This window comes from Panthera leo, chromosome C2 (assembly GCF_018350215.1).
Source record: "Panthera leo isolate Ple1 chromosome C2, P.leo_Ple1_pat1.1, whole genome shotgun sequence".
Lineage (NCBI taxonomy): Eukaryota > Metazoa > Chordata > Mammalia > Carnivora > Felidae > Panthera > Panthera leo.
Genome location: NC_056687.1, coordinates 4,403,025 through 4,430,587, shown reverse-complemented (window position 1 = coordinate 4,430,587; position 27,563 = coordinate 4,403,025). Strand labels below are relative to the sequence as shown.

The window sequence follows — 27,563 nt, the reverse complement described above, 5'->3', positions numbered from 1 at the left end:
AAACAAATGTATAATTTATTTGTACAGTATTTCACAATTGAATTTTACAGTTTAAAAAAGGTACAAAACAGAGGACAAACAGGCGTCACATAAAAAGAAGCCAGGGACGCAACACGTTCTCGCCACGACAATGCATTTTAAGATCCGGCTCGGGGAGCGGGCACCTCGCGGTGTGGCGGGTCACGCAGAACGGAAGCATCCATCCGGGGAGTGGGGCCGCCACCGCCTCCCGCTTCAAGGTTAAGCCCTAGCCCTTCGGGGCTAAGCCCTAAGCGGTGGGATCGTTCATTTCCTTCTTGGAAACCAGTGCGCTTGAGAGGAGGCAGCTCCCCCCCCCACCCCCCCCCCCCCCCACCCAAAGCAGGACTCAGCACACAATTAGGCTCCACGCTTGGCAATTCAACCCCAGCCCTTCCCTCCCGGGGAAGCCTGAGGGGCTGGAAGGGGCTGGAAGGGGCCGCAGGGAATGCAGAACACACAGTTCTCCTCTCTGTGGCCAGCACACGCCACACCCGGGCACAGAACACTTTGGAAAGCGCCTCAAGTCCCCCGCGCGGCCCACTTGGCAAGGCCAAGAGTGTCAAAGAGCCAATGTAGCAACTACTTAGAGACATCACAGCCAAGTCTCCGGGAGCACTGAGGTAGTAACACGTAGGAACTTTACATGGAAACAGTGTATCTTTAATCACACATCCCTGATTCCCGCCCCCCCTCCCAGGGGGTGACCTCAATTTCCATGTAATCAGCAGGCCCCAAGAGGGTCAGCACAGCACCCCACTCCGCCGCACCCCACAATCTGAAGGGAAGAGGGTGGGGGAGTGGGGCTGGGTCTCCCTGGGGGCGCCCAGCCCCGCACACAGTGGCATCTGCGTTTGCAAGGACTTCCCTTTCCCCGAGGGGTCTGTCTACACTCTCACCCTGTTGAGCTGGAGAGAAGGTTCTTGCTGCCTTTACATCTTGACCCATGAAGGGCTGGTCCCTTTATTTTCAGCCACCATCCAGGGCTGCTAAGAAGGCACTAAAAAATGGTCAGCGAAAACCCCCGGGGGGCGGGGGGAGACCGGCCCTCCCTAGCAGTGACCCCAGCAGGCTGACCCTGAAAGTCCCACCCGGCTTTCTTCCCTTTCTGTCTCAAGCCGTCCAGCAGCTGAGAAGTTACCAGCCTCAGGTACATCCAAAAGGTGCATCGGCCCCCCGAGTGGGCTTAGAAGGAAGACCCCACTGGGCAGCCTCTATCCCTCTGCCCTGCGGTGGCCCTGGGCGCCCACACCCCGCTGGGCCTGGTCACGCCTTGCAGACCAGGGGTCCAGGAGCGTGGGCCTGTGGCCTGCACAGAACTATGCAGAGTGCCGAAGACAGACAAATACACTATTTAATAACAACGAAAGGACCTTCGAATCATTTCTAAAAATACAGCACATCACGCACGGGGAATTAAAAATCAGCCCCTTCATTTTCTTGTGGAACGGTGTCAAGGACAAAGGCCACGCGGATTAGCCGTTTGCCTGTTCAAAAAGGAAACGAGAAAAAAAGAAACGGCTTTATTTTCTCAAGACACAAAAAGGCAGCAAATTCGTTTTGTCTCCTAGACTGACTTATAACCGAAGCAGCAAGCTTAGCGGGGCCAAGAGACTTTTTTTTCCTACAGGGCAACGGTCAAGGACTCAGGCTGCCGAAGGAAGGGGCTCCAGGCAGACAGGGCAGGACGGGGCAGGAGCGAGAACGTGCGCAAGTGAGCCGTGTAGCCTCGTCTGGGAGGGGCAAGTCGACCGCAGCCCATGAAGGTGCAAATGCTTACTCAGTGCCGGCTTCCCTCTGCCGTCTGTCCCGCCACCCGGCCCTGTCCCTCCGTGCCCTGGCCAGCCTGAGCCCCCGGCAGCCACACCACACCCCGCGGACTTCTGGGCGTTGGGACAAGAGTAGAGAGCAAGGTGGGGAGGGGGACAGGAACTTACCCTCATTTGTCGATAAATCCAGTCCGTAAATACTGTCACATTTCCATACACGCCTGGTCTGTTGGCTTTGGCACAGCCTGATCCCCAGCTCGTGTCCCCAATCAGCCACCAGATGTGACTCTTCATAGTGACCAGGGGGCCTCCACTGTCACCCTGGGGGACACGGCAAGGGCGGAAGTTTAAGCCACAGCCCGCACACACAACTGGCCACGCCCGGGGGGATGGGGATGGGGTCAGGGCGGGGGTCGGAGTGGGGGTCCCCGTGGCAGTTATGACCCAGTGTGCGGGTTTTGTGTCCCCCCCCCCACCAAGAGGGACAGTAATATAATCCCCAAAAGAGACTCTTCCAGTGACGACTTTTAGCCTGCATCAGGTAGCAGTTAGTTACTAAGTAAATTGTTGGCCGTATTTTAAAACGGTTGCAAAACTTATTTCTGTTCCGCTCCCAAGCCGACAAAATAAAACCCTTCGGGGCCGGTGGCCGGGCACGCGCGTACTTTTACACCGTCAGTGTCATGGCGGCTGGCCACGGCCACCCCGGAGCTGACCCCCCGCGTGCCAGGGACATGGACCCCGTGTCCGTGGGGGCTGCAAGGACAGCCTCCAGTCACCTGGCAGGAGTCGATGGTCCCCTGCAGGTAGCCCGCGCAGATCATGGCCGGCGTGACCAGGTTGTTGTAGACGTACTTGCTGTTGCAACGCCAGGGCTCGATGAGGGGCACCATGACGGCGTTCAGCTGGTCCGAGGTTTTCCCTGAGACGGAAGACAGCATCGGGCGGCCGTGCAGCCAGCGGCTCCCGTGGAACAGTGGCCTCCCTCCTGGGGATGCGCCAGTGCGCACCCGAGACCGGGGGCCACGGCCCCCCTCTCCTCCTCCTCCTCCTCCTCCTCCTTCTCCTCCTCCAGGGAGGCCGGGTCATCCCGACAGCTGACGGCTCGGACTTGGCACAGCTCTTCCCAATCAGGGAGGCCTTCCTGGCCCTGGAGCTACGGAACGCTCTGTGTTCTAGAATCTTCCTCCCTCTCCGCCCAGCGCCTTGGTTCTGGGGCTCCATCCTCGCCAGACCGCTCTCGGGCCCACAGGGGTCAGGCTGTGTTTCTGTAACCCCACGGGGCTCCACCGACGATCCGGTCCCGCTTCCCGGCTCCCCTGCCCATTAAACCTCTCCACAGCAGGGTGGGCCTTTGTGTCCATCTACCTCTTCCCTCCCATCTCGCTCCCTCCGCGTGGGGTTCTTCCAGGCGCCACGGGCCTCACGTGACAAAACAGAGCCTCTCACCGCACCCCTCCACCCCAAGTCCTCACCACCCGTCCTCCCTGGCTCGGAAAGCGGCACCACACCCACCCTGGGGCTCAGATCCCCAAGCAAGAAGCTGACCGCCCTGGATGCCTCCCTCTCCCCCTGCTGATGTTCAGTCCACCTGCAAGGTGGTGGGGTGGGTCTGCCCCAGACATGGTCTCCTGCCTCCAGGCCCACCTCCCACAGCTGAGCCGCCAGCGCGTCCCAGACATGATTCCCCTGCACTTGGGGTCAGCCCCCTCCTGCCTGCATCCTTCCTGTGACTCCCCAGAAGCCTGCCAGCTCATGCCATTCTCCTTAAAAGCTCCCGACGGCTCCCTAGCTCACGCAGAATACAAGCCAGGGTCCTCCCCAAAGCCTGTGAGGCCTCCCCACAGCCTACACGGTCACCCCTGACTCGCCATCTCCCCCACCCCGCCACACTGACCCTTCTGTTCCTTAAACAGTGTCATCATTCAGATCTCAAGTGTCGCCTCTTACAAGAAGCCTTCCCTGATCACCCCTTCAAAGCAGCCAGGCCCCTGCCGTGACAACTTTCTGCCGTTTGAAAGCACCCAGTTCTGCTCTTTGTTTGCTGGCTGACCACATCCCACCCCCCAGACATCCACGAGGAAATGCGACATTCCTGAGGGCAGATGTTCCTGTCTTATGTTGTGCGGTGATGCCCTCCCAGCCCATAGGAGGTGCTCCACAAACACGTGTCGATTTTCCCACTGTGAGCCCAGGGTAAGGTTCAGCTGCGCTAACTTCCTTTACACCAGGTGCCTGGATGCCCGGCTCGGCCACCGTCGCCCCGATCTGCCCCCACATCACCCAGCTCTTGTACTTTCCGCCTTGTTCTAAAGGGTCTCTTGGGTGTTGCCTTGAACACTTTTCAGAAGGACGTAGACAGTGCGTGAGAGGCCTCTTTGTACCACCAAGCGCTTCTCACGCTTCGTAAAAGTGGAACCGCTAAGCTCCCCTTCTCGGGAAAGTATTCTCGGAGAGGAAAGTCAATCGTAGCAAAGCCCGCTGAGCGGGTCTGCACCACGACTGTGCAGCTTCCCCCCCTCTCTGGGGCGTCGGGGCAGACGGACGCAGCTCCAGCGGCCTGCGGCTGGCCATCGCGGGTCATGAAAGCCCACCCTCACCGAGCCCACTGTCCCTGAGCCCCCGGAGGGCACGGCCGGCTTCCGGGGCAAGCCGTTAGCAACAAGGGGACGCGATCGCACAGTGATGCGGCCTCTACACTTCGAAAAGCAGTTTCCACACACGTTGCTTCCCTTGCGTCTTAGTAAGGACACAGTGCCAGGTAGGGCAGGCACGGGTTTTTTTTTTTTTTTTCCCATTTAGCAGATGGGGAAACTGAGGCATGGAGCCTGAGCGACGTGGCCGAAGTGATCTGATCGCGTGGGAGCAGATCCGGGATCAACCCCCCGGCCCCCCCCCACTTCCAAGCCCGGTGCTGGGCTCCGTGGGACCCGCGTGGCCAAGAGCCTCACCTTTCTCGTGGGTGGCCCCCCACCCGGAAATCCAACACGGCTGTTCCGGCTCGAGCATCAAGCCTGGGTTGGGCAGGCACACCGGTTTCACTTTGTCTGTTCCAAGAAGAGAAAACAGCGTGAGCCAGTCCAGTCTAACTGAAGGCTTTGCAGCGACCGTCTTCAGCCCGGACCCTCCCCATCTGCACGCCGCGGGGCCCGGTGCCACCACCATCAACCCAGGAGAGTCCCAGACCCCGACCTGTCCCCGCACGCCCACGTTCTGTCCCTGCCGGGCCCCTCCTTCTCACAGGCGAGGTGCTCCCTTCTCTGGAAGTTAAGCTGCTTAGAAACAGAACTGTTTGCTAGCTCTGCTTCTAGAAATTCACACTGATCTCTTCAAGAAACAGAACTAAGAAAGAGGCTGCCAGTAGTGAAGCTTTTTTCAAACTTAAACCTTCAAGGAACAAAAATTTGACAATATACACTGTCGGCAGGGGACGAGGGGCAGAGAGGACACACGTGAGGCTCGAGAAGCTGGCGGGCACTCCCAGCCTGAGCCTCGGAGGCCATGCTGGACGCGGCCCCCATGGACCGGTTCTTCTGGGTCCACATTGTGTCCCAACTTGAATGCAAACACCTTGATGGGGGGGGGGGTGGTGGCAGATGAGGGTCTGGTCTGTCTCTGCCCGTGTGGGCTGGAACATTCCGGAGGACCCCTTGGATGGACTAGAATGGGGGCCCAAGCTAAGGGAAACCATGGCTTGCTTTTCGTTGTTGTAAACTGTTAAGTTTCTTGTTTTCAGGATTTATGTGAAAAAGTAAAGTCCTGACAAATTTTAGATCAGCGGTTCTCAGCTAGAGGCGATTTCACCCCCAGGGCAGGTCTCTCGACGTCTGGAGACATCCGTGTCACAACTGAAGGGCACCAGTGGCATCTGGTGGATGGAGACCAGGCCAGGACGGCCCCAAAGCGCCGTCCGACCCCGAAGGCCAGCAGCGCTGTGGTTGGAAAGCCCGTCTGGACTTTGTTGATTAAATCACGACTCTGGACGGTAGAGGAAAAGCGTGCCGCTCACTCCCTCCCCCAGCCTGTCACAGGTGCACACAGGTGCGGCCCTCCCGCACGCCCCCCGCACGCAGCGCAACCCCCCTCCCTCTGGTTCCATCTTCCCTGGACGCGCGGTCAAAGTCATCCACACGCCCCCGAGCCCCACGGACGCGGTCACGTACCATCAAAAGTCAGAGGCGTCTGCAACTTCATAAGAGCGATGTCATTGTTCTTGCTCTTGGAATCATAGTTCGGGTGGGAGATCACTTTTCCCACTCGGTACCCGTGTCCGTAGAACATGAAAGATTGCCTCAAAATTCCCACGAAGGCCGTCCAGTGCCGTGGGTTGTTCAGTGGTCTGGAAGGTAAAGCCGAAGACCACTCAGCACCTCAGAAACGCAAATGGGAAACACTCCTCTGGTGACTTCCAAAGTCACAAGCCGGAGCCAGGCATCCCGGAGGCGCCATGACCCTCTGGAAGCAACACGGCCAGGCCGGCGAGGTCTCGGGCTCTTGTCCCTTCGAGCTGCGCCGTGGCCCCACCCACCCCTGCACCTCGACAATGAGGTCCATTCCTCCTGTGCCTCTCTCTTTTTTTAGTGTTTTTATTTATTTTGGGAGAGAGAGAGAAAGAGAGCAGGGGAGGGGCAGGGAGAGAGGGAGAGAGGGAATCCCAGGCAGGCTGTGGGCATCAGCACAGAGCCCGATGGGGGGCTCAAACTCACAAACCGTGAGATCGTGACCTGAGCCGAAATCCAGAGGGGGTCGTTTAACTGAGCCACCCAGCCCCTCCACCCCCATACTTCTGTACCAGCCGCAAACCCTCAGAACATCGAAGAACGCTGTTTCTTGGCCTGAATGCCTCCCTGAGGTTCCAAACCTCGTTCTTGCAGGACTGGGTCTTACTTGCCTTCATGTATCAGGGCATCTTCTGGCACCCAACAGGTGCTTAATAAGTGCATACAGATAGCTAGATTGTAGGCCTCACAGCCATTAGGGCATTAGCTTCGTCTAGGTGTTTCCCTTTTAGGAGAACCCCAGATCCCGGGAGCTATCGGAATCCGGTGGAAGCAAGTCAGGGAGGGAACACCAGTGGGTAACAAACGTCGCTCCTTCCCCCCTGCCCCCCCCCCACCAACGGCCTTCGGGAGGGGCAGGTACACCTGTCCTGCAGGTGTGCAAAGGGGACACTGCAGTCAGACACCTTTCGTGAACGGTCGGGGGCCACACAGCCAGAGGACGGCATGGCCAGGACGGCAGCCTGCACGAGGTCACGCTAAGTCGGAAAGACGTCTCTGCCGAGTGGTTTCCTCCAAAGGAGGCGTGTGGCCAAAAAAGTCTGTGTTTAAGGAGAAAGGAGGGGGCAGCGTCGTCCACAAAAGCGGACGCTGTAAATTACGGCTGCCCCGTCCTGAGGGCCACGCTGTGGCCAGGGATGCTTGACCGTGGGTCCCAGGGAGCCTTGGGGCAGGGCAGCGGGAAGCCCCCTGGCTTCCGGTGGTGAGGACGGGCTTCCAGGGAGTCCGGCCCTCCCAGAAGGACGGGGCTCCCGAGAGAGGCAGGAGCCGCGAAGCCGGCGGCAGGAAGGGGTCCCGCTCCCCGCGCTCCAGCCCACCAGGCCCCCCGGTCACGCCGCGAAGGGGGCGCCGGGCCCCACGCACGGGCCAGGACACCGGAGCTTGAAGAGATCGGAGACTCCGCCCCAGGTCACGCGGCCCCAGAGCCACCTCCAAACCCTCGCCCCTCCCCCCCCACCTCCCCCCACCCCCGGGGACTCACTCCTCCACACAGTGGGCGGCCGTCACGATCCACTCGGGGCTGATGATGGAGCCTCCGCAGACGTGGACGCCCTGGACGTGCAGACTGGCCTGCCACGGCCAGTCCCCCGGGGAGGCGCTGGTCCCGCCCACGATGCGGCTCTGGCGGCCCATCTTCGCGGTGACCCCGCACTCTGAAGGCGACCAGCGCGGAGCAGGTGAGCGCGGGCGGGGCCGCCCCGCCGCCCCCGCAGGGTGGGCCCGGCCCCTCCACCCGAAGTCCGGCCAGGCTGGGGGACCACCCCACGCGTTTGGGGTCTGAACTACAGAGAATGCGTCCTGGTCTGTTTCCGGTTGAGGGGAGGAGGGGACGCTCCCCCAACCCCCCCCCCCCCCCCCCCCCGCCCCAGGAAGCAGCACTTCCGCTGGCACTTGACGCCCCCTCTCGCTCAGCGCAGACACCACCCGTGTCCCCTGCGCACCCAGGCGGCCATCCTGGGGAGCAAAGGCCCTGGGGCCTGCTGGAGTCGTGGACAGACTGAACACTCAGGGGCCCCAAGACTCCTGAACGTTGCAAAAGAGGGTGGGAAGGAGGGAGGAGGGAGAAGGAGGAGGGAGAGGGAGGAGGAAGGCGAGGGAGGGAGGAGGGGAAGAGAGGAGGGTGAGAAAGGGTGGAAGAGGCAGGAGGGAAGAGGGGAGGAGGAGGGATAAGAAGGAGGGAGGAGGAAGGCAATGGAGGAGGGGAGGAGGAGGGATAAGAAGGAGGAAAGAGGGAGGAGGGAGGAGGAGGGAAAAGGAGGAGGAAGGTGAGGGAGGGAGGAGGGGAAGAGAGGAGGGTGAGAAAGGGTGGAAGAGGCAGGAGGGAAGAGGGGAGGAGGAGGGATAGGAAGGAGGGAGGAGGGAAAAGGAGGAGGGAAAGGGAGGAGGAAGGCAAGGGAGGAGGGGAGGAGGAGGGATAAGAAGGGAAGAGGAAGGAGGGAGGAGGAGGGAAAAGGAGGAGGAATGTGAGGGAGGGAGGAGGGGAAGGGAGGAGGGAGAGAAAGGGTGGAAGAGGCAGGAGGGGAGGAGGAGGGGAAGAGAGGAAGGAGAAGGAGGAGAGAAGAGGGAGAAGGAGGAGGGAAGGGAGAGGAGGGAGGAGGAGGGAGGGGAAGAGGGAGGAGGAAGAAGGAGGGAAGAAGGAAGGAACAAAGAGGGAGGAGGCAGAAGGAGGAGGGAAAGGGAGGAGGAAGGTGAGGGAGGGGGGAGGGGAAGAGAGGAGGGTGAGAAAGGGTGGAAGAGGCAGGAGGGGAGGAGGAGGGGAAGAGAGGAAGGAGAAGGAGGAGAGAAGAGGGAGAAGAGGAGGGAAGGGAGAGGAGGGAGGAGGAGGGAGGGGAAGAGGGAGGAGGAAGAAGGAGGGAAGAAGGAAGGAAGAAGGAGGGAGGAGGGGGAGAATGAAGGAGGAGGAGGGAGGAAGGAGAAAGAAGGCAGGAGGAGGGGAAGAGAAGAGGGAGGAGGGAGGAAGGAGAAGGAGGACGGAGAGCGAGTGTGAGTCCTCAATGCCTGGCCTGGCCTGCTGCTACTTGTGACAAGTTCTTTGCCAGAAAGGGAGAGGAGGCTTCCTCTCTGGAAACTCTGAGCGCTGGCGGGGAAGGAGCCACAGGACAGAGGCTCCTGGTCGTGCGGGCGGGTGATGCAGGGGCCTCAGAGGCACAGGCAGAAGTTCACAGTGGACCCGAACCCAGGGAGAAAGGGAGGTTGGAGGGGATGCTAACGTCCCAGGGGCTTCCCTGGGTAAATCTCCGAGCCCCTCCAGTGTCTGCCCTGTCCCCGTCACCGCCAGGGCAAAAGAGGCGGGGCTCCACGAGTGTCCATCAAATGGGGGCTGCCTGGAGGTTTTGCTCGAGGGGGTGGGCCTCCTGCCCCACGAGGAGGACGGTGAGGGCCGGAGGGCAGGGCGAGCACCATGCCCTCCTGGTGCCTGAAAGAGCCTGAGCTGAGCCTGGCTGGGGAGTTACGGCCAGGATCCCGGGTCACGCGGTCCACCCGGGGGCATCGGCTAGTTTGACCTGTTCACCCTGCAAAGCTGAGCTGCAGGACCGGTGTTTCATTCGAAAACAGGACCAAAGAGGAGGGCACGGGGAGGGTGCCTTCCACACGGATAGAGGCTGGGAAGCCAGAAGCAAGCCAAACACCAGACGGGGAGACCCACGGCCTCCAGCGCCCCGTCAGTTTCCTGAGATTGCCTGTCCCCGCAGGACGGCTGCGTCCCTGGCCCCGAGGCCAGAGGCATCTCCAGGACACCGCAGTTCCAGAAAGGTGTTCCTTGAGTGGAGCTGGGGTACGGACCGGGCGCAAGGCTCAGACACATCCCACCCCATCACCCCGCCTCCCCAGACGCAGGGGATGCATTTCTGAAGGTACAGGGTGCTCCCTTTGGAGAAAAAAAGGAGGGGGGGGTGGAAACCAGGAATCTCTTACCTATACAGCGTAAAGAAACCACCGTTTTTGACGAACAGACATCACTACAAAAGAACAGGGGGTGTTCTGGTCACTAGAATACACGAGATGCTTGACCCTCAAAATACTTAGAAATAAACATTTTCTTCCCATGGTCGCACCCCCCTGCCTCCCCAGACACAGAAGGGCCCGCGATTGAAGAGTCAAAAAAGGAGAGCACATCCACGTGGGGGACACTGGCATCGAGCAGACACTGAGTCCCAGCCCGGGTTTCAAGTCACAGCTGTGTGACCCCGGGCTCGTTACTTAACCTCTCTGTGCGTTGTTTCTCCCATCTGTAGAGTGGGATAACAGTGCCTGGCCATAGACTGGTTGTGAGGGTAAGCACCCAATAACATGAGCTATTATTTTTATTTCCAGAACTGAAAATCACCCTCTAATTTTGTAAGGAAGTCATCTGTAACTTTCCGGGTTCCTGTAACTGCTTTACACGTATTGCACAGAAAAACGAGACGACCCCTCGTTGGCTCAGGAGCCAAAGAAAAGCTAAGTCACTCATTTGGGAGGTAAGTGAAGTTACATCTGAAAAATAAGTAACTAGCGCATTCCGTCTCAGAGTGACTCTTCCCCTGACAGATGGTGGAGGAGAGAGGTAGCTGGTCGTGGGTTGCACCCAACGTAACCACATTCAGGGGGTCCCCCCGGGGCCTGACCGGAAGCTTAGTCTAGACCACAGTGACCAACAGCCCCCTCTGCTGGCCGCCAATCTCCGTGTAGCCTGGCTTCATGCCAGCCCCCTTCTAGAAGGAAAAAAGGCATTAAGATCCCAATCGCAAAATCGCCTCGCTTCCCAACAGCATCCAATCCAGAGCAGAGCCCTGCTTCCTTGAACCTCCCCCAAACGACTCGACACAAGCCCGAGTTCTACACATAAAGTCAGCTTCTGACACCCTCACATCGAGATGCCCCCCGGTTCCACGGACACTGTGTGTCCCAGGCGTCGTCGGCTGTGCGGCATGGCAACGCCAAGAGAAGACACGTTCCCATGAAAAGAAAATGTTTTCTGAGGGTCACGAGGCTGACTCTCCTCCATGTGGAGGGGCCGCCGTCCGGCCACCAGCGTGTGGTCACATGGAGTCTGCGACTCGGGGATCAAAGCGAAGAGAAGGGAGCCTTCCGCCCCCCCACCCCCACCCGGCAGCCACCTTGTGAGTCCCGGAGGTGGTGGCCCTCCCTCCCCGCGCAGCCCTGATCCCGCATGGGAGTGTCGCCGGGAAGGACAGAAACACTCAGCGTCGACAAAGAGCCCAGGCAGCTGTGTTTAGCTTCCTGGGCAGGCAGACCGCGGCCCTGCGGTTTTGATGTGCACCTGGTGAGCACAGCCCTCCTCCTGGGCTCACTCTGTCACGTTCCTGGGGACAGCCAGGCTGGGCAGCTTGGGCGGAAATCGGCCCCCCAGCCACCACGGACAGTGGCCACCAGGAATGCAAAGCCGCCGCCGGCCGCCTGCTCAAAGGAAAGGAGGGGTGCCACATCACTTCACCCATCCCAAGGGCAGCCCCTGGCACCTGGCCCACGGGGAGGTGACGGCTTGGCCAGTCACCTGGGGATGAGCGATAGGGACCTGGGAGCTGACCAGGGCTCGCACACAAAGACGCCGTGCGACTTTCACATGAAAGAGCAGGCAGGTAGCAACGACGGTCTGGGGAGACGGTGAACATTTTAAACACGCGCGAGACAAAACGAGCAGCTCAAGCACCCCCTGTCCCCCATCTTCCCAACCAGCTAGGCCACCAATCCTGCGATCTGCTGTTCAGGTTCTCTTCCACCCACTGGACACACTGAGACCCGCCACAGGCCACAAGTTGGCTTCGAGCTAAAGGACACGTGGGCTGAACCGAACTAGCTGCTCCCTCCCGGGCCCCCCGGGATGCCGCGCACGCCCGGCCGGGTGCCATCTGACAGGGTGGCTTGGGGGCCGGGGGACCAGCCATCCCTGCTGCTGGGGACCGAGGGGGCCCCTGGGGAAGCAGGACTTCCGGGCTGAAACGGGCACCATCCCGGGCGAAGCGGGATGGGTTGGTCACCCCCCTTGGGACGCTGAGTTTCTCGGGGGTTCGTGGAGACATACTTTGACCCGCAGTCCGTCTGTCTCTAATGTCTGGGGAGTATTTTAATGCGATCAGGAGGACTCTCCGTTTTCATTTTACCATGTTTTCTAGGGCCACCAGGGCCGAGGGCAGAGGGCACGAAGACAATGGCAAATAACCCTCAGCTGCTCCCCGAGAATGAACCACCCCCACTCCGAGTCCGATCTCCTCCCGGAGAGAAACTCTCAGCGATACTGGAATCTCAGTCCAAGAACGCCACCTCGGGACCGTGACTCCCCATGGTGTCTCCTGCTCGCTCTCGTTACAAAACTTCTTAAAGGAAAAATAAAGAAATCACCAAATACCTGTGGTACAGTTTCTTATAGAGATCCATATGGTTAGCACTTGCGTTCACCCTCATAAAGCTGGTGGCCCCACTGTCATCCGCTACTCCGTGGCTAGAATAGAAACTATTCCTAAAGGAGACGGAAAACCTTAATTAAAATAATGGCTTCATGATAAGCGACGGCAAATCCTTGGGCCGTATCGCCATACTTCTCTCGTACGGTGTTCGGATTAGGGGGGACACCTTAGCATGTGGGAAACAAAACCACAAGGTCTGATCAAGTGACGCTGTCTAATAATCCTCTTTGGACCCAATAACCCGGAAGCGTCAGGTGAAAGCCCTCCGTGGGCCTTTTTCTAATCTAGTTTGGGCGAGGATAGAGAAATAAGGACAGAGGGGATGTGAGTACATGTAACCTAAGAGAATTTACAGATGTTAAAACACTCCCCCGCTATAAAATCCCGTCGGGTCCTGAACACGATGGGGGCGTTACTATGTCCATTGGGGATGGCATTTGGAGAGATTTCGCTGGCTAAGATGCCAAGTTTCTTTCTTTTTTTTTTTAAACATAATTTATTGTCAGACTGGCTTCCATACGACACCCAGCGCTCATCCCGACAAGTGCCCTCCTCAATGCCCATCACCCATTTCCCCCTCTGCCCCACCCCCAAAGATGTCACGCTTCTTATCAAGCAGTGATTAATCTTGACTACTGGCATATGGAGAACCCCCCAGTGCCGCGCAGAAGTCACACAGAGACACCCCGAGGAAGACATAGTGACAATACAATCACACAGCCTTTCCCCGTGCGGCCAGACGGCTGCCATGCATGCCAAGGGATACCCTGGGGAGCCCCTGGCTGGGAGCCCCAGGGAGGGTCCCTCCTGCCTCTCCCCCCATCCCTGTGGCCACAGGCAGGACTGAATTCTCTTCCACGGCAATCTGATGCCACCTGTCCCCCATTCAAAGGCTCAGTGCGTCCCCCAAGCATGTATGCAGTGAACGTCTGCACATCTGTGTCCTCTGACCTCCCCCAGCCCCCCGCCGCCCCCCCCCCCCCCCCAGCCAGGGAGGCCTGAGGAGGTGAGGCCTCAGTGCTCCTTAAGAGCTCCTTGAGAAAAGGAGTCCCCGGCCAGCACCCTGGACCTCGGCGACCTTGGCTTTGGGTGGGAGCGGACGGGGAACCGGGAGTGGATGGAGGTCCAGGAGGCGGCAGGGCTGGGGGGTAGTGAGTCTTGCTCATCAGGTGCAGGGGAGGGAGGCAGGGGGATGCGGTGGGCACCTGCTGGCTTCCCTGACCAGCTCTGGGAAGGAGCCAGAGGTCCCTCCGGGGAGGGCGGAGAGAATCTTCCCTCCGCTTCTGCGGTGGGGCCGCACTCACCGGTAGCCCATGTCCTGGCACGCGGCCCTTCCGTAGCCCTCGCTCCAGTCATCCTGACACACGGGGTGCCACGACTTCCTCTGGGACGAATACACCTGGAGGATGAAGTTCGGTCCGTAGAGGCGCACTGCAGCGAAGGACACGCTCCGTGAGATTCTGGGGGACGTCCCGACACCACCCGAACCCCCCCCCGCCCCCACACAAAGGCTCAGAGGCGGCGACACGAAGGGTCCTGTCCCCACGGCACTGACCACGCACCCCTTCCCGGCTCTAAAGTGCTCTTACCCCCAAAGCACTGGCAGCGGGTGTTCAGACAAGAGCCGGAAGGCAGGAGAACGTAAGCGACCGTGGACGGATGAATGGACACAAGGTGGCCCATCTACGCCACGGAGTGTCATCGGCCCTGAAAGGAGGCCCACGCAGGCCCATGCGCTGTATGAAAGGCCCAGAGTGGGGAATCCAGAGCAACACTCAGTGGATTAGTGGGTGCGGGGGCCCCTGGGGTGGGGGGAGGGGGTGATCGTAGAAAAGCCACCGAACTGTATGTTCTCAGGGATGAATTCTATGGTATGTGAGCCATATCTGGATAAAGCTAGTATTTAAAAATAAATGAAAAAGATAAAGGGTTTTTTTTTTTTAAAAAAGTTCTTTTTTTCAGTTTTATTTATTTATTTTGAGAGAGAGAGAGAGAGGCAGAGAGAGTGGGTGGGGGAGGGGCAGAGAGAGGGAGAGAGAGAATCCCAAGCAGGCTCCGAGCATCAGCGCAGAGCCCAATTCGGGGCGCGAACTCACGAACTGTGAGATCCGTGACCTGAGCTGAAACCAAGAGTCGGACGCTTAACTGACTGAGCCCCCCAGGCGCCCCCAGAAATGATCTTTAAACAATCATTTTGAACAACAGATCAACCGTTCTTGCCCAACACCCCGGATCCTGGCAGAGCACCAGAGACATGCCACACCCCCCTGGTGCAAGGTTCTGCCTCTAAATTCAGTCACACTTTGCCCAAATGACCTCAGTGCTTGTGTTTAAGGAAATGAAACACCATAGACATCGTCTAAACCTCTCTCTATGCCAGTGACTTCTCCCTCCCTAGGGGTAACCACAATCCAGAATTCTGAGAACATTCCATGTATGAACGGCTGGATCAGGAGGGGCACAGCCACAGAGCGGGTCCCGCCCATATGGCTTGAGGATTAACTGGTGTCACATATTCATACGAATGACCTTGAAAACGGCATGCCGTGAAGGAGGGCAGGCTGCTAAACGCTGTGTGACGTACGACGTTCACTGATGCGCAAAAGCATGTGAGCCCATGCTCTGAGCTCCGGGGGAATACATGTGACTTAAAATATAAAATGAGGACCTGATTATCGCAGACCTCATTCTTGCCCTGCTTCTGTGGCCCCAACTCAGTGGACGTTCTGGCTCATTCCCTGTGACGTGACCAGCCGTGGTCTGATAATTTCCTAATGCTTCCTGGATGGGTGATCCCCACGCGCCATGTGGGAGCTAGCCACGAGCTCCCGGAGGTGGCTAAACAAACCGTGGTCCATCCAGGCAATGGAACATCACTCAGTGCTAAAAAGAAACGAGCTATCAAGCCAGGAAAAGCCGGGGAGGAAACTGAAATGCGTATCACCAGGTGACAGAAGCCGTTCTGAAGAGGCTACAAACTGTATGATTCCAACCATAGGACATTCTGGAAAAGGCACAACAATGGAGTGGTTGCAGGGGGTGGGGGAGGGAGGGATGAACGGGCAGAGCACAGAGGATTTTCAAAGCAGTGAGGATACTCTGTGTGATACTGTACTGGTGGGTACACGTCATTGCACATTTGTTCTAACCCGCTGTCCAAATGCAAACACATTACACGTTTGTCCACAATGCCAAGTATGAACTAAGGACTTGTGTTAATAATGACATACTAATAACTGGCTCATCAATTGAAATGAAAGTCCCATACCGATGTAAGGTGTTAAAAATAAGGGCACACTGTGTGCAGGGCAGGGGGCCCTGGGGCGCCTGGGGGGCTCCGTCGGTTAAGCGTCTGACTTCGGCTCAGGTCATGATCTCACGGCTCGTGGGTTCGAGCCCCAGGTCCGGCTCTGTGCTGACAGCTCAGAGCCTGGAACCAGCTTCGGATTCTGTGTCTCCCTCTCTCTCTGCCCCTCCCCTGCTCTCTCTCTCTCTCTCTCTCAAAAATAAACATGAAACAAAATTAAAAATAATTCCAAAATTAAAAATAAAACTGACACCGTGGCATAGCAGAAAGTGAAGGAGACGTTTCCTTTTTGGTTTGTGGTAATTTTAGGGATTTTTTTTTTTCCTTCCATCTCGTGTCTCTGCAGTCAAATGCTCACTAGGACAGGTGATGGGGATTAAGGAGGGTACTTGTCATGATGAGCACGGGGCGATGTATGCAACTATCGAATCACTGTCCTGTATACCTGAAACGAATATTACACTGTATGTGCACCAACTGCAGTTTAAATAAACACTTAGACAAATGTTAACTAGGAGAGCACGACAGCTGACGCCCCAGAGAGCTGGAAACGGTCCCAAGCTCAAGTTCTTTTCTTTCTTTTTTTAAGTATCAGGAACTTCTCGGCTTTACTGAGGTCTAAAGGACAGATAACAATTGCACATACTTAAGGGGTACGACCTGGTGTTTTGAGACGTGTGTACCCTGGGAACCGGGTGCCACCATCAAACGCACCCACCACCTCGCACAGATCCAGCTTTCTTTTCCTTCCTTTCTCCTGCGGTGAGAACACCTAAGGTCTCCCCTCTCAGCCGATCTCAAGTGCACAGAACAGTACGGTAACTGGGTCACCTCGAGTGGTTCTCCAGTTTCCCTGGCGACATTTAATGGCCACAGAAACCAGGGCGACGGATGTAGAAAGCGGACTAGCATTAACAATACGCATACGTTCGATATATATATTCAAGAACACACGCACCCCTGGAAAAAGAACGCTCTCTGCCTACACTTGAACGTTTTCAACCGGACGGGCGGTATTCTTTAGTGTCAGAAGATGTGCATTTTGGTGAAAATAATGTCCGCCCCACAAGGTAGACAAACTGCAAGCACATCAAATGTGTGTTCTGATCCGACGCAGAAGACACGCACGATGTCACGGTCACCTGTTTTGCTTTATATAAATGATCAATGTGGAAATTAAATAATCCCAAGTTAAGGTGGGTCTATCCAATTACAAAATCTGACCCAGCGATCTTGCTTCCGGAGGTATTTCCTACCAATATTCTCCTGTGCCTGGAACATGCATGTTGGGTCCCCCAGAAGAGAGGCCTCCCAAGGCATGTCTACACCCAGGAGCACGGAGTGTGTGGCTGTGGGAAAGCGAGGGCTCACGTCCCAATCAGAAATGGTCCCAGGATGTGTCATCAAGGCCCGTGCAGTCAGCGGGGCAGTGACCACTGGGAAGTGAGGACAATACAAAATACACACACACGTATTTGCTTTTTCACCTAAAAACTCTCAGGAAGAGAAGCGAGAGATGCATATCTGTTGCCCTTGAGAGAGAAACGTGATTGGCTGGTGGATGGGCACATGACCGTGTGTGTGTGTGTGCGCGCACGCGCGCGTGTGCGTGCAGGGTGGGGGAGGTTGTGTTTTCCCGCACATCCTCGGGTACTTCCTGATTTTGATCTGCCCGGGTACGTTAGCTCAACGTGTTGAAGGAAACAGACACAACGTAAACATTAAGAAGACAGGGAGGAAGAGGAACTTGAACAATTCGTCTTGCTAGAGTTCAGGGTTGCCCATGTGCGCCCGTCCACGCGTATGAAAACACCAAAAGCGATCACACCGGATCGCTTCACCACGCTCTGAATCGCAACGCCCCCTACTTAGGAAAATGGCGACAAATATGTCACCAACACACAGGCAAGGCAGTGTGTTGAAAATTTAACGAGCTGGGGGGCGGGGGGGGGGGGTCACTGCCAAGTGCAAACGCTCTCTGGGATACCGGCAAGGCTGTGCTGTGGGGGCTCACGGACCGAGGTGTCGGCCATGGACACAGGCCACCCCACGGGGCACACAGAGCCGGCGCCCAGGGCCCAGCCTTCCCCACTGGGGGGGTCCCACCAGCCGGGGCCAGCGGCGTGTCCCGCACAGGTGCCACGACCTGGCTCAGAGGACATGCAGGAAAGCTGTCTTCACCCTGGAAGGCCCAGGAGAAGAAAGGGGACCCACATCCTCCGCCCCTGTGTTTAAATGTTTTTATGTTTATTTTTTTGAGAGAGGGAGACACAGAAGCCGAAGCAGGCTCCAGGCTCTGAGCTGTGAGCACAGAGCCCGCCACGGGGCTTGAACTCATGAACCGTGAGATCATGACCTGAGCCGAAGCCGGACGCTCAACCGACTGAGGCCCCCAAGCGCCCCTAGTCTGCCTCATGTTTAAATGGAACCCTCGGGAGTTAAGAGAAACAGGACGGGAGAGGAGTAAAGCCGCTCGTGAGATTTCTGGCGATGCCCCTGACGCTACAATGCCGAAACTTCTGTTTGCTTAAAAACAAGTGGTTGTCATATAAACGTGTCAGAGCGTGCGGCAGGATCCAGGGCGTGGGGACGTAGCATCACAGCGCCACGGCCGTGGTCCCCGCGTGCCTGGGTCACACTGCCTAACATGTTCCGCGGGAGGACCGCAACGTAAAAGCTTTTCAAGACAAATAAGCCAGCTCCAGCCAGGGGTGGAGCTCAGTTACCTGCACCTTAGACGATGCTTCGTTCCTCCATCTCCGCCCACCCAGGCCACACGGGCACGGCCGGGAAACAACCAGCCGGCGTGCTGTCCCCTCGGCCGGTGCGGACTGAGGTCAGACTCACTCTGCGGGTGGCTGTCGGTGGATGCAGCACCGTTCCCGCTCAGGCCCCATCTCCGATTACAGCCACGCCACCACCCTTGAAATCACTTGCAACAATCGACAGAAAATACCGAAAGCAAAGCCAGGTGCCCGCTCTGTGATGATAGACACACGATTCTAAAGGCGAACCGGCTTTGAAAGTACATACTGCGCCCCCCGATCTCCACGTTAAATACTTCGCTCCTGCAGTGGCTGTGAGGTGTCGCCCCGGGCCAGCTGGGGGCGCCCTGTCACAGTGACCCAGCCCTGCAGTCCCCCTCTGTCCCCGCTGTGTGCTTCTGGGCCAGGAGCACACCCTCTCTGAGCCTGGGTCCTCATCTGCGGTCAGATCAAAGCTACAGCCTCCAGGTAGCGGTTCAGTGACCTCCCGGGTGGCCGTGCCGGACACAGGCCTGGCCATCTTGCCTAGGATGGGGCCGCGGTCTCTGCGGTGGACACCAGGAGCCGGGGCACCCCGGGCAGAGCGGTCGCGTCCCCAGGCGCACGCAGTCCTGCGACTTACCGCATCGGTTCTCGTCCTCCCCGCTGGGGCAGTGCAGGACCCCGTCACACCAGTGAGAGGGGCTGATGCAGGTTCCCGAGGACCCACACTCGATCCCGGACACCAAGCACTTGTTCTCCACTTGCAGAGAGACGGGAGGGAGACCCAGTCAGCTGGGGACACCAGGAAAACCTCACACACCCACTGCGAATGCCAACGTCCGCTCTCCGAGCCCCAAGCGGCAGGAGAGAAGAGCACGTCCCCCCTTTGTCTTTATAAGGAGCGGATGCGTCCTTGACCCCATCATCTACCAAAGGAAACAGGGCTGGCCGTCAGAGGCAGGGGGGGCCCTGGTGCATCACTTCCAGGGGGGCGGGGAGGGGCTCCCAGCCTTGGGCTTGGACAGCACCCCCCGCCTTCCTCAGGTGACCTCTGGATCCGTAAATGCCCTGAGTCCCCTGCCCCGGGTGGACGGAAAGGCCGGGCTGTGGTTAAAGAGCTGCTGCAGGCAAGACCCGCCCCAGCACGTAGCAGGTGATGCTGCACAGAGATCCAGGGGATAGGTGGCCCCGGGGCGGCAGCTAGCGCCCCAGAGCACCACGTAAACCCACCGTGGTCAGTACTCCACCAACAGCATGGGATTCCCGCGACCCATGGGGTAGGAGGAAGCGGGAAAGTGACTCCTAACAACGGGGACCGTGAGATTGGAGGAGGAGGACGGGGATTCTGCGTCCCCGTCACCAAACAGAAGCAACGAGCCCCACCCCCGGAGAGCGGGACACCCCACGAGGATGCCCCCCTGCACTTACTGAACTTCCAGAGCAGGACGGCGGCCAGCACGGCTCCCGCCAGGACGGCCCCCAAGGTGAAGGTGATACACAGCACTTTCTTCGCCTCTGGGGAAAGGGGGGTGGGCACACCATGTGGTTACAGCATTTCTTAGAAGGTACACTCTCACATCTCACCACTGCTTGTATAGTACAGCATATCATGCGATAATAACTTTGTTTAAGTTTATTTATGTATTTGGAGAGAGAAAGCCAAGTGGGGGAGGGGCGGAGAGAGAGGGAGAGAGAGGGTCCCAAGCAGGCTCCACACGGTCAGCACAGAGTCCGCTGTGGGACTCGAAGCCCCAAACTAGAAGATGGTGACCTGAGCCACAGTCAGATGCCCAACCGACTGAGCCACGCAGGTGCCCCATGATAACTTTTTATCCACTTAAAAATGAGGCTTTTAATTTTAAGAACGCATCCTGGGAGGTCTCAACCTCTTCCGCGCACTCAATTTTATGCGATTTAGGGCACAAAAGCAAACCAGGAAGCCATGATATGAAGTAACATACACTTATGTTAAGCTCTTTTAAAAAAAAGTATCTTCTTAAAATAGTCCCATAAGTGATTAATGTAAAAAATTGCCCCAAAGAGGGAAAATGCCTTGTTTTAGTAATTACAAGCATAGGAGCACCTGGGTGGCTGAGTCGGTTAACTAACTTCGACTCAGGTCATGATCTCGCGGTTTGTGAGTTCGAGCCCCGCGTCAGGCTCTGTGCTGACAACTCAGAGCCTGAAGTCTGCTTCGGATTCTCTGTCTCCCTCTCTCTGTGCCCCTCCCCTGCTTGCACACTTTCTTTCTCTCTCTCTCAAAAAATAAATATTTAAAAAAATTTTTAAAAAATACAAGCGTAAGATAGCAGTAATAATGTCCCCAAACTATCACCTCCCTGGCGCTGGTGTTCAAGGTAGAATAAATTGTCTTACTCAAGGCAGGTCAGCGAATGGATGCCACAGACCCACAGCGTCCCGTTCGACAGCCACCAGCCACACGTGGCTGTTTGCACTTCAGTTACGTATCATTAGGGGTATTAAACAGTTCCGTAAATTCAAATGCTCAACAGACACGGGGCCGGGGGCGGCTGTACGGAAAGGGCAGGTGTAGAACATTCCCATCACTGCGGAACGTTCCATTGGGCAGTGCTGACATCAGCCTTTTGGTTGGAGGAGGAGCACTGAGCTCACACCTCAGCTACGAATAAAGTCATTTGCAGAGGGTCATCAGCGTTCTCTAGTCAAAACAAAACGAGGGGCCCGTTGTTGGTCAGAGTGTAAGCCAAGGTTCAGAGGGCAGGGCCAGACACGGCACACCCAGTAATTAGTGGCTCCGGGTGGGGGGTGAGGAGCAGAGGGTAGAGAGGCAGAGGGCAGGGAGGCGGAGAGGGCATTCAACAGACCCTCCGACCCCCTCTGTTTATGGGACACCTGGGTGTCCCGGAGGGTGGGGGAGGCCCGGGGAACCCCACCTGTACACGTCTGTGCTTCTGGAAGTCACCCGGGGCTAGAGTTCAGCTTCTGGAGTCAGGTGGACTAGGGCTGACCCATCTGTTTGGGCTCAAAGCCACACCTCTCACCTTGTTATCATGTTCTTAGGAATCACCAGGGAGCCTGCTGACCAGCGTTCCTGGCCTCAGATCACCAGGAATTTGGATTCCACTGGGGGCTGGGAGGCATGAATTTGCAATTCTAACAGGCTCACAAGGGAGGCGGAGGCCACTGGTCTGAGGAGAGCCCTGAAGTTACCAGAACTGGGCAGGGCGGAGAGGCAGGGGACGCTCACAGGGGAAATTCCAAATGGCCAGTTTGACCCGTTAGCCAAGGACAGTTTCTCGCTTCGGGGAGCTTCCCTGTATGCTGTTTGATCTAGGATAAAATAACGTGCCCGGTGAGCTAGGCACTATTAAGTATTCTGAACCTCTCAAGGGGCAGAGGGCAACCTGCCCCCCTCTCACTAGGAGCAGGTGCGCAGCGGGACCCCCGATCCCACCTTCACTGGACAGGCATCCTGCAGTCAGCGTCTGGTCGGTCCAGACCTGACTCGGGGCTGGTTTGCAACCGTGCTACTATTGGGTTTAATTACAACTCACTGCCCATGCCCCTTCGTCGTTATCGATTCGGTCTGCCGTTGATTCGGCCCTAGCGAGCCCAGGACCAAGCATGTGCATCACTGACTGTTGGCCTCGATTCCTCCAAAACCCAGTCTTTAAGCAGTGCACGCACTGGGACGCAGCGTGAAACATTTAGGACCGTTGCTACAGCAAAGAGATGCATTATGTCCCCAAATGGCCCTTGCACTCCCGAATCTGTGCTATTTGAGGGCGCTGAAACTTCCGTTCTTTCCTGTGATGACGGCCAGGCCACTGTACGTTTGTCAAAACCCACAGGACACACAAGGGAAAGACTGTGATCCTAATGTAAAACTATGGACTTTAATGACAATGTATCCATATTGGTTCATCGATTGTAACGAGCGGGGCCCGCTACGGCAAGATGAGGGGACAGACTTGGGGGTAAGAGGGGTAAGAGGGACTGCGCCCTGCTGTTGGGTAAGCCTAAAAACTACTCTAAAAAACTGTCTGCTAATTAAAAAAACATTTCCAAGGCCAAACATTAGACTTATAAAATGTCCGTTGCATCTATAGAAGCCAATAAAAAAGGTCTTAAAAATAGAAAGGTAGGTTCACTCAGCTGGTTTTGAGTTTAAAGGGCAGTTTTGTAATGCAAAGTCACACATGTAGGCTCATGTTCTTCCCTTATAAAGTCACTGATAAGGACGATGCAGATTCCTGTCCAATTGGCTGTCATCACCAGGTTTCCCCCCAGAACAGTGGAAATGTGGGTGTCAGGCGAGTGGGCGCCCCTTGTCTGCCTGCCCTTTCAAGGTGCTGACCTCAAGAGGGGACCCTTGGTTTCTGATCACCACCCCCTTTTTTCCGGGAGGCAGGTACCACTGTCAGGAGTTCCCTAGCCGTCTACACCCTGGCTTCCTTCCAACCACCATGATGAACTAAGACCGGGGCTTCTGGGCGCGGCTCTACTGACATCTTGGCCGGGTCTTCCGTGGCGGGGGGCTGTCATGTGCACCACAGGTGTTCAGCAGCATCCGTGGCACCTGCCAGTCACAGCCTCTCCCCAGTTATAACGACCAGGCCCTGCCCAGTGTCCGTGGGGGTCAAAATCAGCCCCGATTAAGAACCACGGTCTCAACCTCCCCAACTACCACCAGAAAGACATCAGTGCAGAGGCGGGCGTTTCCTTGATCCGAGAAGAACCAGTGGAGGGAAAGAGGGAACCGTATAGGAAAGGAGAAGGGGTAACTGAGGAGGAGGAGGAGGACTGAAGGGTAGGAGATGTGGGAATAAAAAGGAGTAGAGGTTGGGGCGCCTGGGGGGCCCAGTCGGTTAAGCATGTGACTTTGGCCCAGGTCACGATCTCATGGCTTGAGTTCGAGCCCCGCGTCGGGCTCTGTGCCGACAGCTTCCGATTCTGTGTCTCCCTCTCTCTCTGCCCCTCCCCCGCTCGCACTCTGTCTCTGTCTCTCAACAATTGGCATTAAAAAAAAAAAGTAGAGGTTGACGAGAGGAGGAAGGAACAAGAACCATCTGCGAAGGGTGGGGGAAGCAGACGGAAGCGTCGGGGAGGAATTAAGGGTGACGGCGCTGGTTGAGGGCTACAGGGGTCCAGAGACGTGCACGCGGAGCCTCGAGCAGCACAGGCCACGGGGACTCACTTCTGTGCTTTGCGATGTGCTGCGGGGGCAGGTGGAAATGCACTTTGTTGCTAATCTTTGACCGTACAAGCTGTGTGCACATGCGTGCTTGCAAAACAAAAACCCTGTCGACAAAAATGCGAATTGTTGCGTCACTAATACCCGTACTCGTTTACCTGGTCTACACCTGCTCTGCTGTGTCCACGGGATCCTTTTTTATTTTACTTTTTTTTTTTAAATGTGTACTTTAAAAAAATGTTTTAAGGTTTAGCTTATTTTTGAGATTTATATATATATGTATAGAGAGAGACAGAATGTGAGCAGGGGAGGGGCAGAGAGAGAGGGAGGCACAGAATCCGAAGCAGGCTCCAGGCTCTGAGCTGTCAGCACAGAGCCCGACGCGGGGCTCGAACCCACGAACCACGAGATCGTGACCTGAGTCGAAGTCGGACACTTAACCGACGGAGCCATCCAGGTGCCCCATGTGTTTATTTATTTCGAGACAGAGAGTGTGTGTGAGCAGGGGAGGGGCAGAGAAAGAGGGAGAGAGAGAGAGAGAGAGAGGGAATCCCAAGCAGGCTCCGCGTTCGATCCCATAAACTGTGAGATCAGGACCTGAGCCCAAATCAGAGTCGGCCAGTTAACAGACTGAGCCACCCAGCACCCCGCCCCCGCCCCCCGCCCCCCCTCCACGAGATCGTTAAAGCCACGAGATACGAGATACAACCACACCAGCCACCTCGTTCGCTGAGCACAGAGGCCTTGTCCCGCATCTCAAACACGACTCGCTGTTCCAGGGAACCACACCACAAAGACAGGGTGGGTGGTGACTCCCGTGGCCTAGCTCACCGTTCATTCCGCAAGACCCAGCGACAGGCCCCGCAGGCAAGAGCAGGACAGGGAGGCCCTGCGTGGGGACAAGGCTGCGACAGGAGGGTTAAGGAAAGTGAAGAGAGGGCTTTGCAGCAGGCTGAGGCTGAGGCGAGAAGGGCAGGGACAGCGAGGGAGAGGGGAGCCCCGGCAGACGGAGGACGGTGAGTGACAGAGCCACCGGAGAAGACAGGCCCCAGCGCCTGGACTGTTGTAGGAAGTAGATGCAAAGGGGTCCTACTTGAGGTGCACACTGTCCCCGACGGGGACTTGGGCTGCGTGTGGCTGCTGGGCGTGGAAGCGTGCGTCAGCACCCTCGGCGCGTACTGGGGCACCGCGGGCGGGTAGTAGGGAGCCGGATACACCGAGTAGGCGCTGGGGACCACGGCGGGCCGCGGGGGGTACAGGCCTTCAGGCTGGTATCCATGGTTTTCGTAGAAAGGTCCGACACCTGGCCGGGGCCCCTGAACAATGAAGAAGAAGATGAATCACATAAAACCCCAATTGCCCTAAAGGTTACACGCCCACCCGCGTCCTCAGACAAGGTACTGATAAGGCTGCTGCAGACTCCTGTCGGGCCGAACACGGAACTTACCTGCAGTAAGAGCTAGCCAGAACTTCCAGCTAGTTGTCAACGGTTTTTGTATTTGCTCACTAGTCATTTTTTGAAGTAAAGAGCGAGTAACAGTCAACGCCGCAATTTAGTGAAGAATAAAATATGAATTAAACAAAAAACGTGCAGGAGTCTGGGAATGGGTCAATACCCCAACCCAGGGACGGAGATTCTCAGGGGAACAGTACCGGCTATATCTGAGCGGCAGCCAGGCACCTGCATTCACGACCTCCTGGAAGCAGGACCCCCCGACGATGGTGCAGGGATGACTGACGGATGCGCCCATTTTGCAGAGACGAACGTGAACGATGGAGGCTAAGAAATTTACCTAAGGGTCCACATTATACATGCTATTCTAAAAGTTCTTTTTCTATCTCCTCGTCTCTTACAGAGACGTGTCACTGTTTACTAACGGACATTTAAATAGCTTGTGGATGGGGGCTGTGGGCACGCACGTCCGCAGGGAGCCTGAGGGGTTCTGTCGCCCTGAGGGCAACCGCTGGGTCTCAGCGCACAGGGTGTGCAAGGGGCTGCCCCAGCCCGAGCTTTTTTTCCGGCTCCCTCCATCTTCTCCGAATGCCCTTCTCTTCTCCCTCTGCCTAAACGCCGCCTTCTCCCGGCTGCCCCTTCAAGACCCCGCCTGGACCCCCACCGTGTCCTCTGTATCCGTCCTCCTTAATCGTCCACCGGCTGGGCCACGCTGGGAGGCCACGTGTGCCCCCCTAGCCTTCTTCCCACTCATTCATTTCTTCCATTTCTTGTGGACCATGGTCTCCGACAGGACTGGTATTCTGAGCAGAGGAGGCACCACGCTTAGCATTTTAAGCGGGGCCTCCAGGGAAGCGAGATTATACAGCGATGCACCAAAGGCGGGCTCTCAGGGTTCACCTCTGCCTAATAACTCACTGACGCTCTCCTTCAGAAGTTCAAAGACTGTAACTCTGAACCAGAGCAGTGCACAGAAAGGGAAACAGTGTAATCTCTAATCTAAATGGGGCACCAGAGGCAAAAAAAAAAAGCACACGTGTTTGGTCTCTATCGGAAGCATCTAAGAACATGCTGTCCCACCCAGGGAAGGTTGTAGCAGGCACAGTGGCCTGTCCCCGCAGAGCCTTGTGCAGCGGATAGGAAGTTTTAAATGGATCCAGTGACAGTAGCTACCAGCAATGGCTAAAGGGGAAAAAGCGTAAAGATCTATTCTCCAGATAGAAGATACGGGAAATGTCTGTTATGACACACAACTGCCCTGAACGGGTGCATTCCCAGGTATAAGATAAATCAGTGAGACTTGGGCGGATCCTGAGAAACTTAACAGAAACCCATGGGGGAGGGGAAGGAAAAAAAAAAAGAGGTTAGAGTGGGAGAGAGCCAAAGCATAAGAGACTCTTAAGAACTGAGAACAAACTGAGGGTTGATGGGGGTGGGAGGGAGAGGTGGGTGGGGGATGGGTAGTGAGGAGGGCACCTGGGTGTTGTATGGAAACCAATTTGACAATAAAGTTATTATATTGAAAAAAAAAGATAAATCAGTGAGAGATAATGGGGACCAAGGATAAGGACACTGCATTAGTCTCCAGAGTTGCTGGCGGTGGGGGCGTCCAGAGAGAGGGATGGTCAGCCCAGTGGTCCATTCGGTCACAGCCTCCCCCGGGTCATCAGGACACGCGGCTGCACAGGGGTCTGCTGTCCTTCCCTGGGACTGCCTCCCTCCCGGCACCCTCCTGCCCCTTTTCCTTCCACACATCCTATCCTGAAACCCACCCGCAGGGCAGGAAAAGAAGTGGCCCCAGTGAGCAGTGCACATACCCCACAACCGCCCCACAGCTCTGGGGCGCTCTCAAGGGGTGCAGCTGCTGTGTCCGCACTCCCGCCCAGCCTCACCGAGAGAAGGCCCAACCAGCATCCATGGAGCACACGCATTCCCTGCGGCCAGCTCTTAAAATGCTGCCCAGCACACACCTCAGAAAATAACAGCAGGAATTAAGGGCACGAAGAAAAGGCTGGGGAGGTAATTATTAACCACTTACTGAGTTTAAAGCCATCCTGAGTTTATCAGCAGCATCAGGTAATGGTAGAGATCCGGAACGTTCAAGACGACCTAGAAGACAGAATGATAAGACTGTGGTACTTCCATACCGGTGAGTTTTTAGGAGACCCATGGGGAAAGAACCAGAAGGCTTTCTAGGTGAGAGTTAGCTCCGGAAGAAACAGAAGTTCTACCCGTTCACCTTGGCCCTCACCTTCGCCCGCCTCTTCCCCGCGCACGGGCGGAAGGAGCCTGGTGCTTGCCTGCTTTAGGGTCCAAGGCCAGTGACGCTTAACATGGCTCTGGCCAGACATTCCCAGGCTGCCTCTTGCAACAGAGGATCCCAGCAATAGAAGCAGGCACGAGGTG

The 27,563-nt window shown here is 56.8% G+C and overlaps 1 protein-coding gene across 1 annotated transcript; it reads right to left on the bottom strand.

The window, feature by feature from the left end:
• On the bottom strand, positions 1-27,262 carry TMPRSS2 (transmembrane serine protease 2). Its single transcript, XM_042956092.1, has 13 exons — positions 27,196-27,262; positions 24,798-25,020; positions 19,957-20,043; positions 19,169-19,288; positions 13,779-13,905; positions 12,417-12,527; positions 9,983-10,026; positions 7,548-7,719; positions 5,951-6,126; positions 4,739-4,834; positions 2,567-2,709; positions 1,956-2,108; positions 1-1,505 (listed from the first exon to the last, which is right to left on the bottom strand). The coding sequence occupies exons 1-13, from the start codon at positions 27,208-27,210 to the stop codon at positions 1,494-1,496; spliced, it is 1,479 nt and encodes a 492-aa protein (XP_042812026.1). The 5' UTR covers positions 27,211-27,262; the 3' UTR covers positions 1-1,493.
• Between the last annotated feature and the right edge of the window lie 301 nt (positions 27,263-27,563).

Bases quoted from the DNA above. Each gene is read 5' to 3' on its own strand.
- TMPRSS2 (XM_042956092.1), bottom strand. The intron at 12,528-13,778 runs GTGAGTGCGGCC...CGTCTCCTTTAG, and splicing joins TGCCAGGACATGGGCTACCG to GAATAGTTTCTATTCTAGCC. The intron at 10,027-12,416 runs GTATTTGGTGAT...GTTCTTTTGTAG, and splicing joins TATAAGAAACTGTACCACAG to TGATGTCTGTTCGTCAAAAA.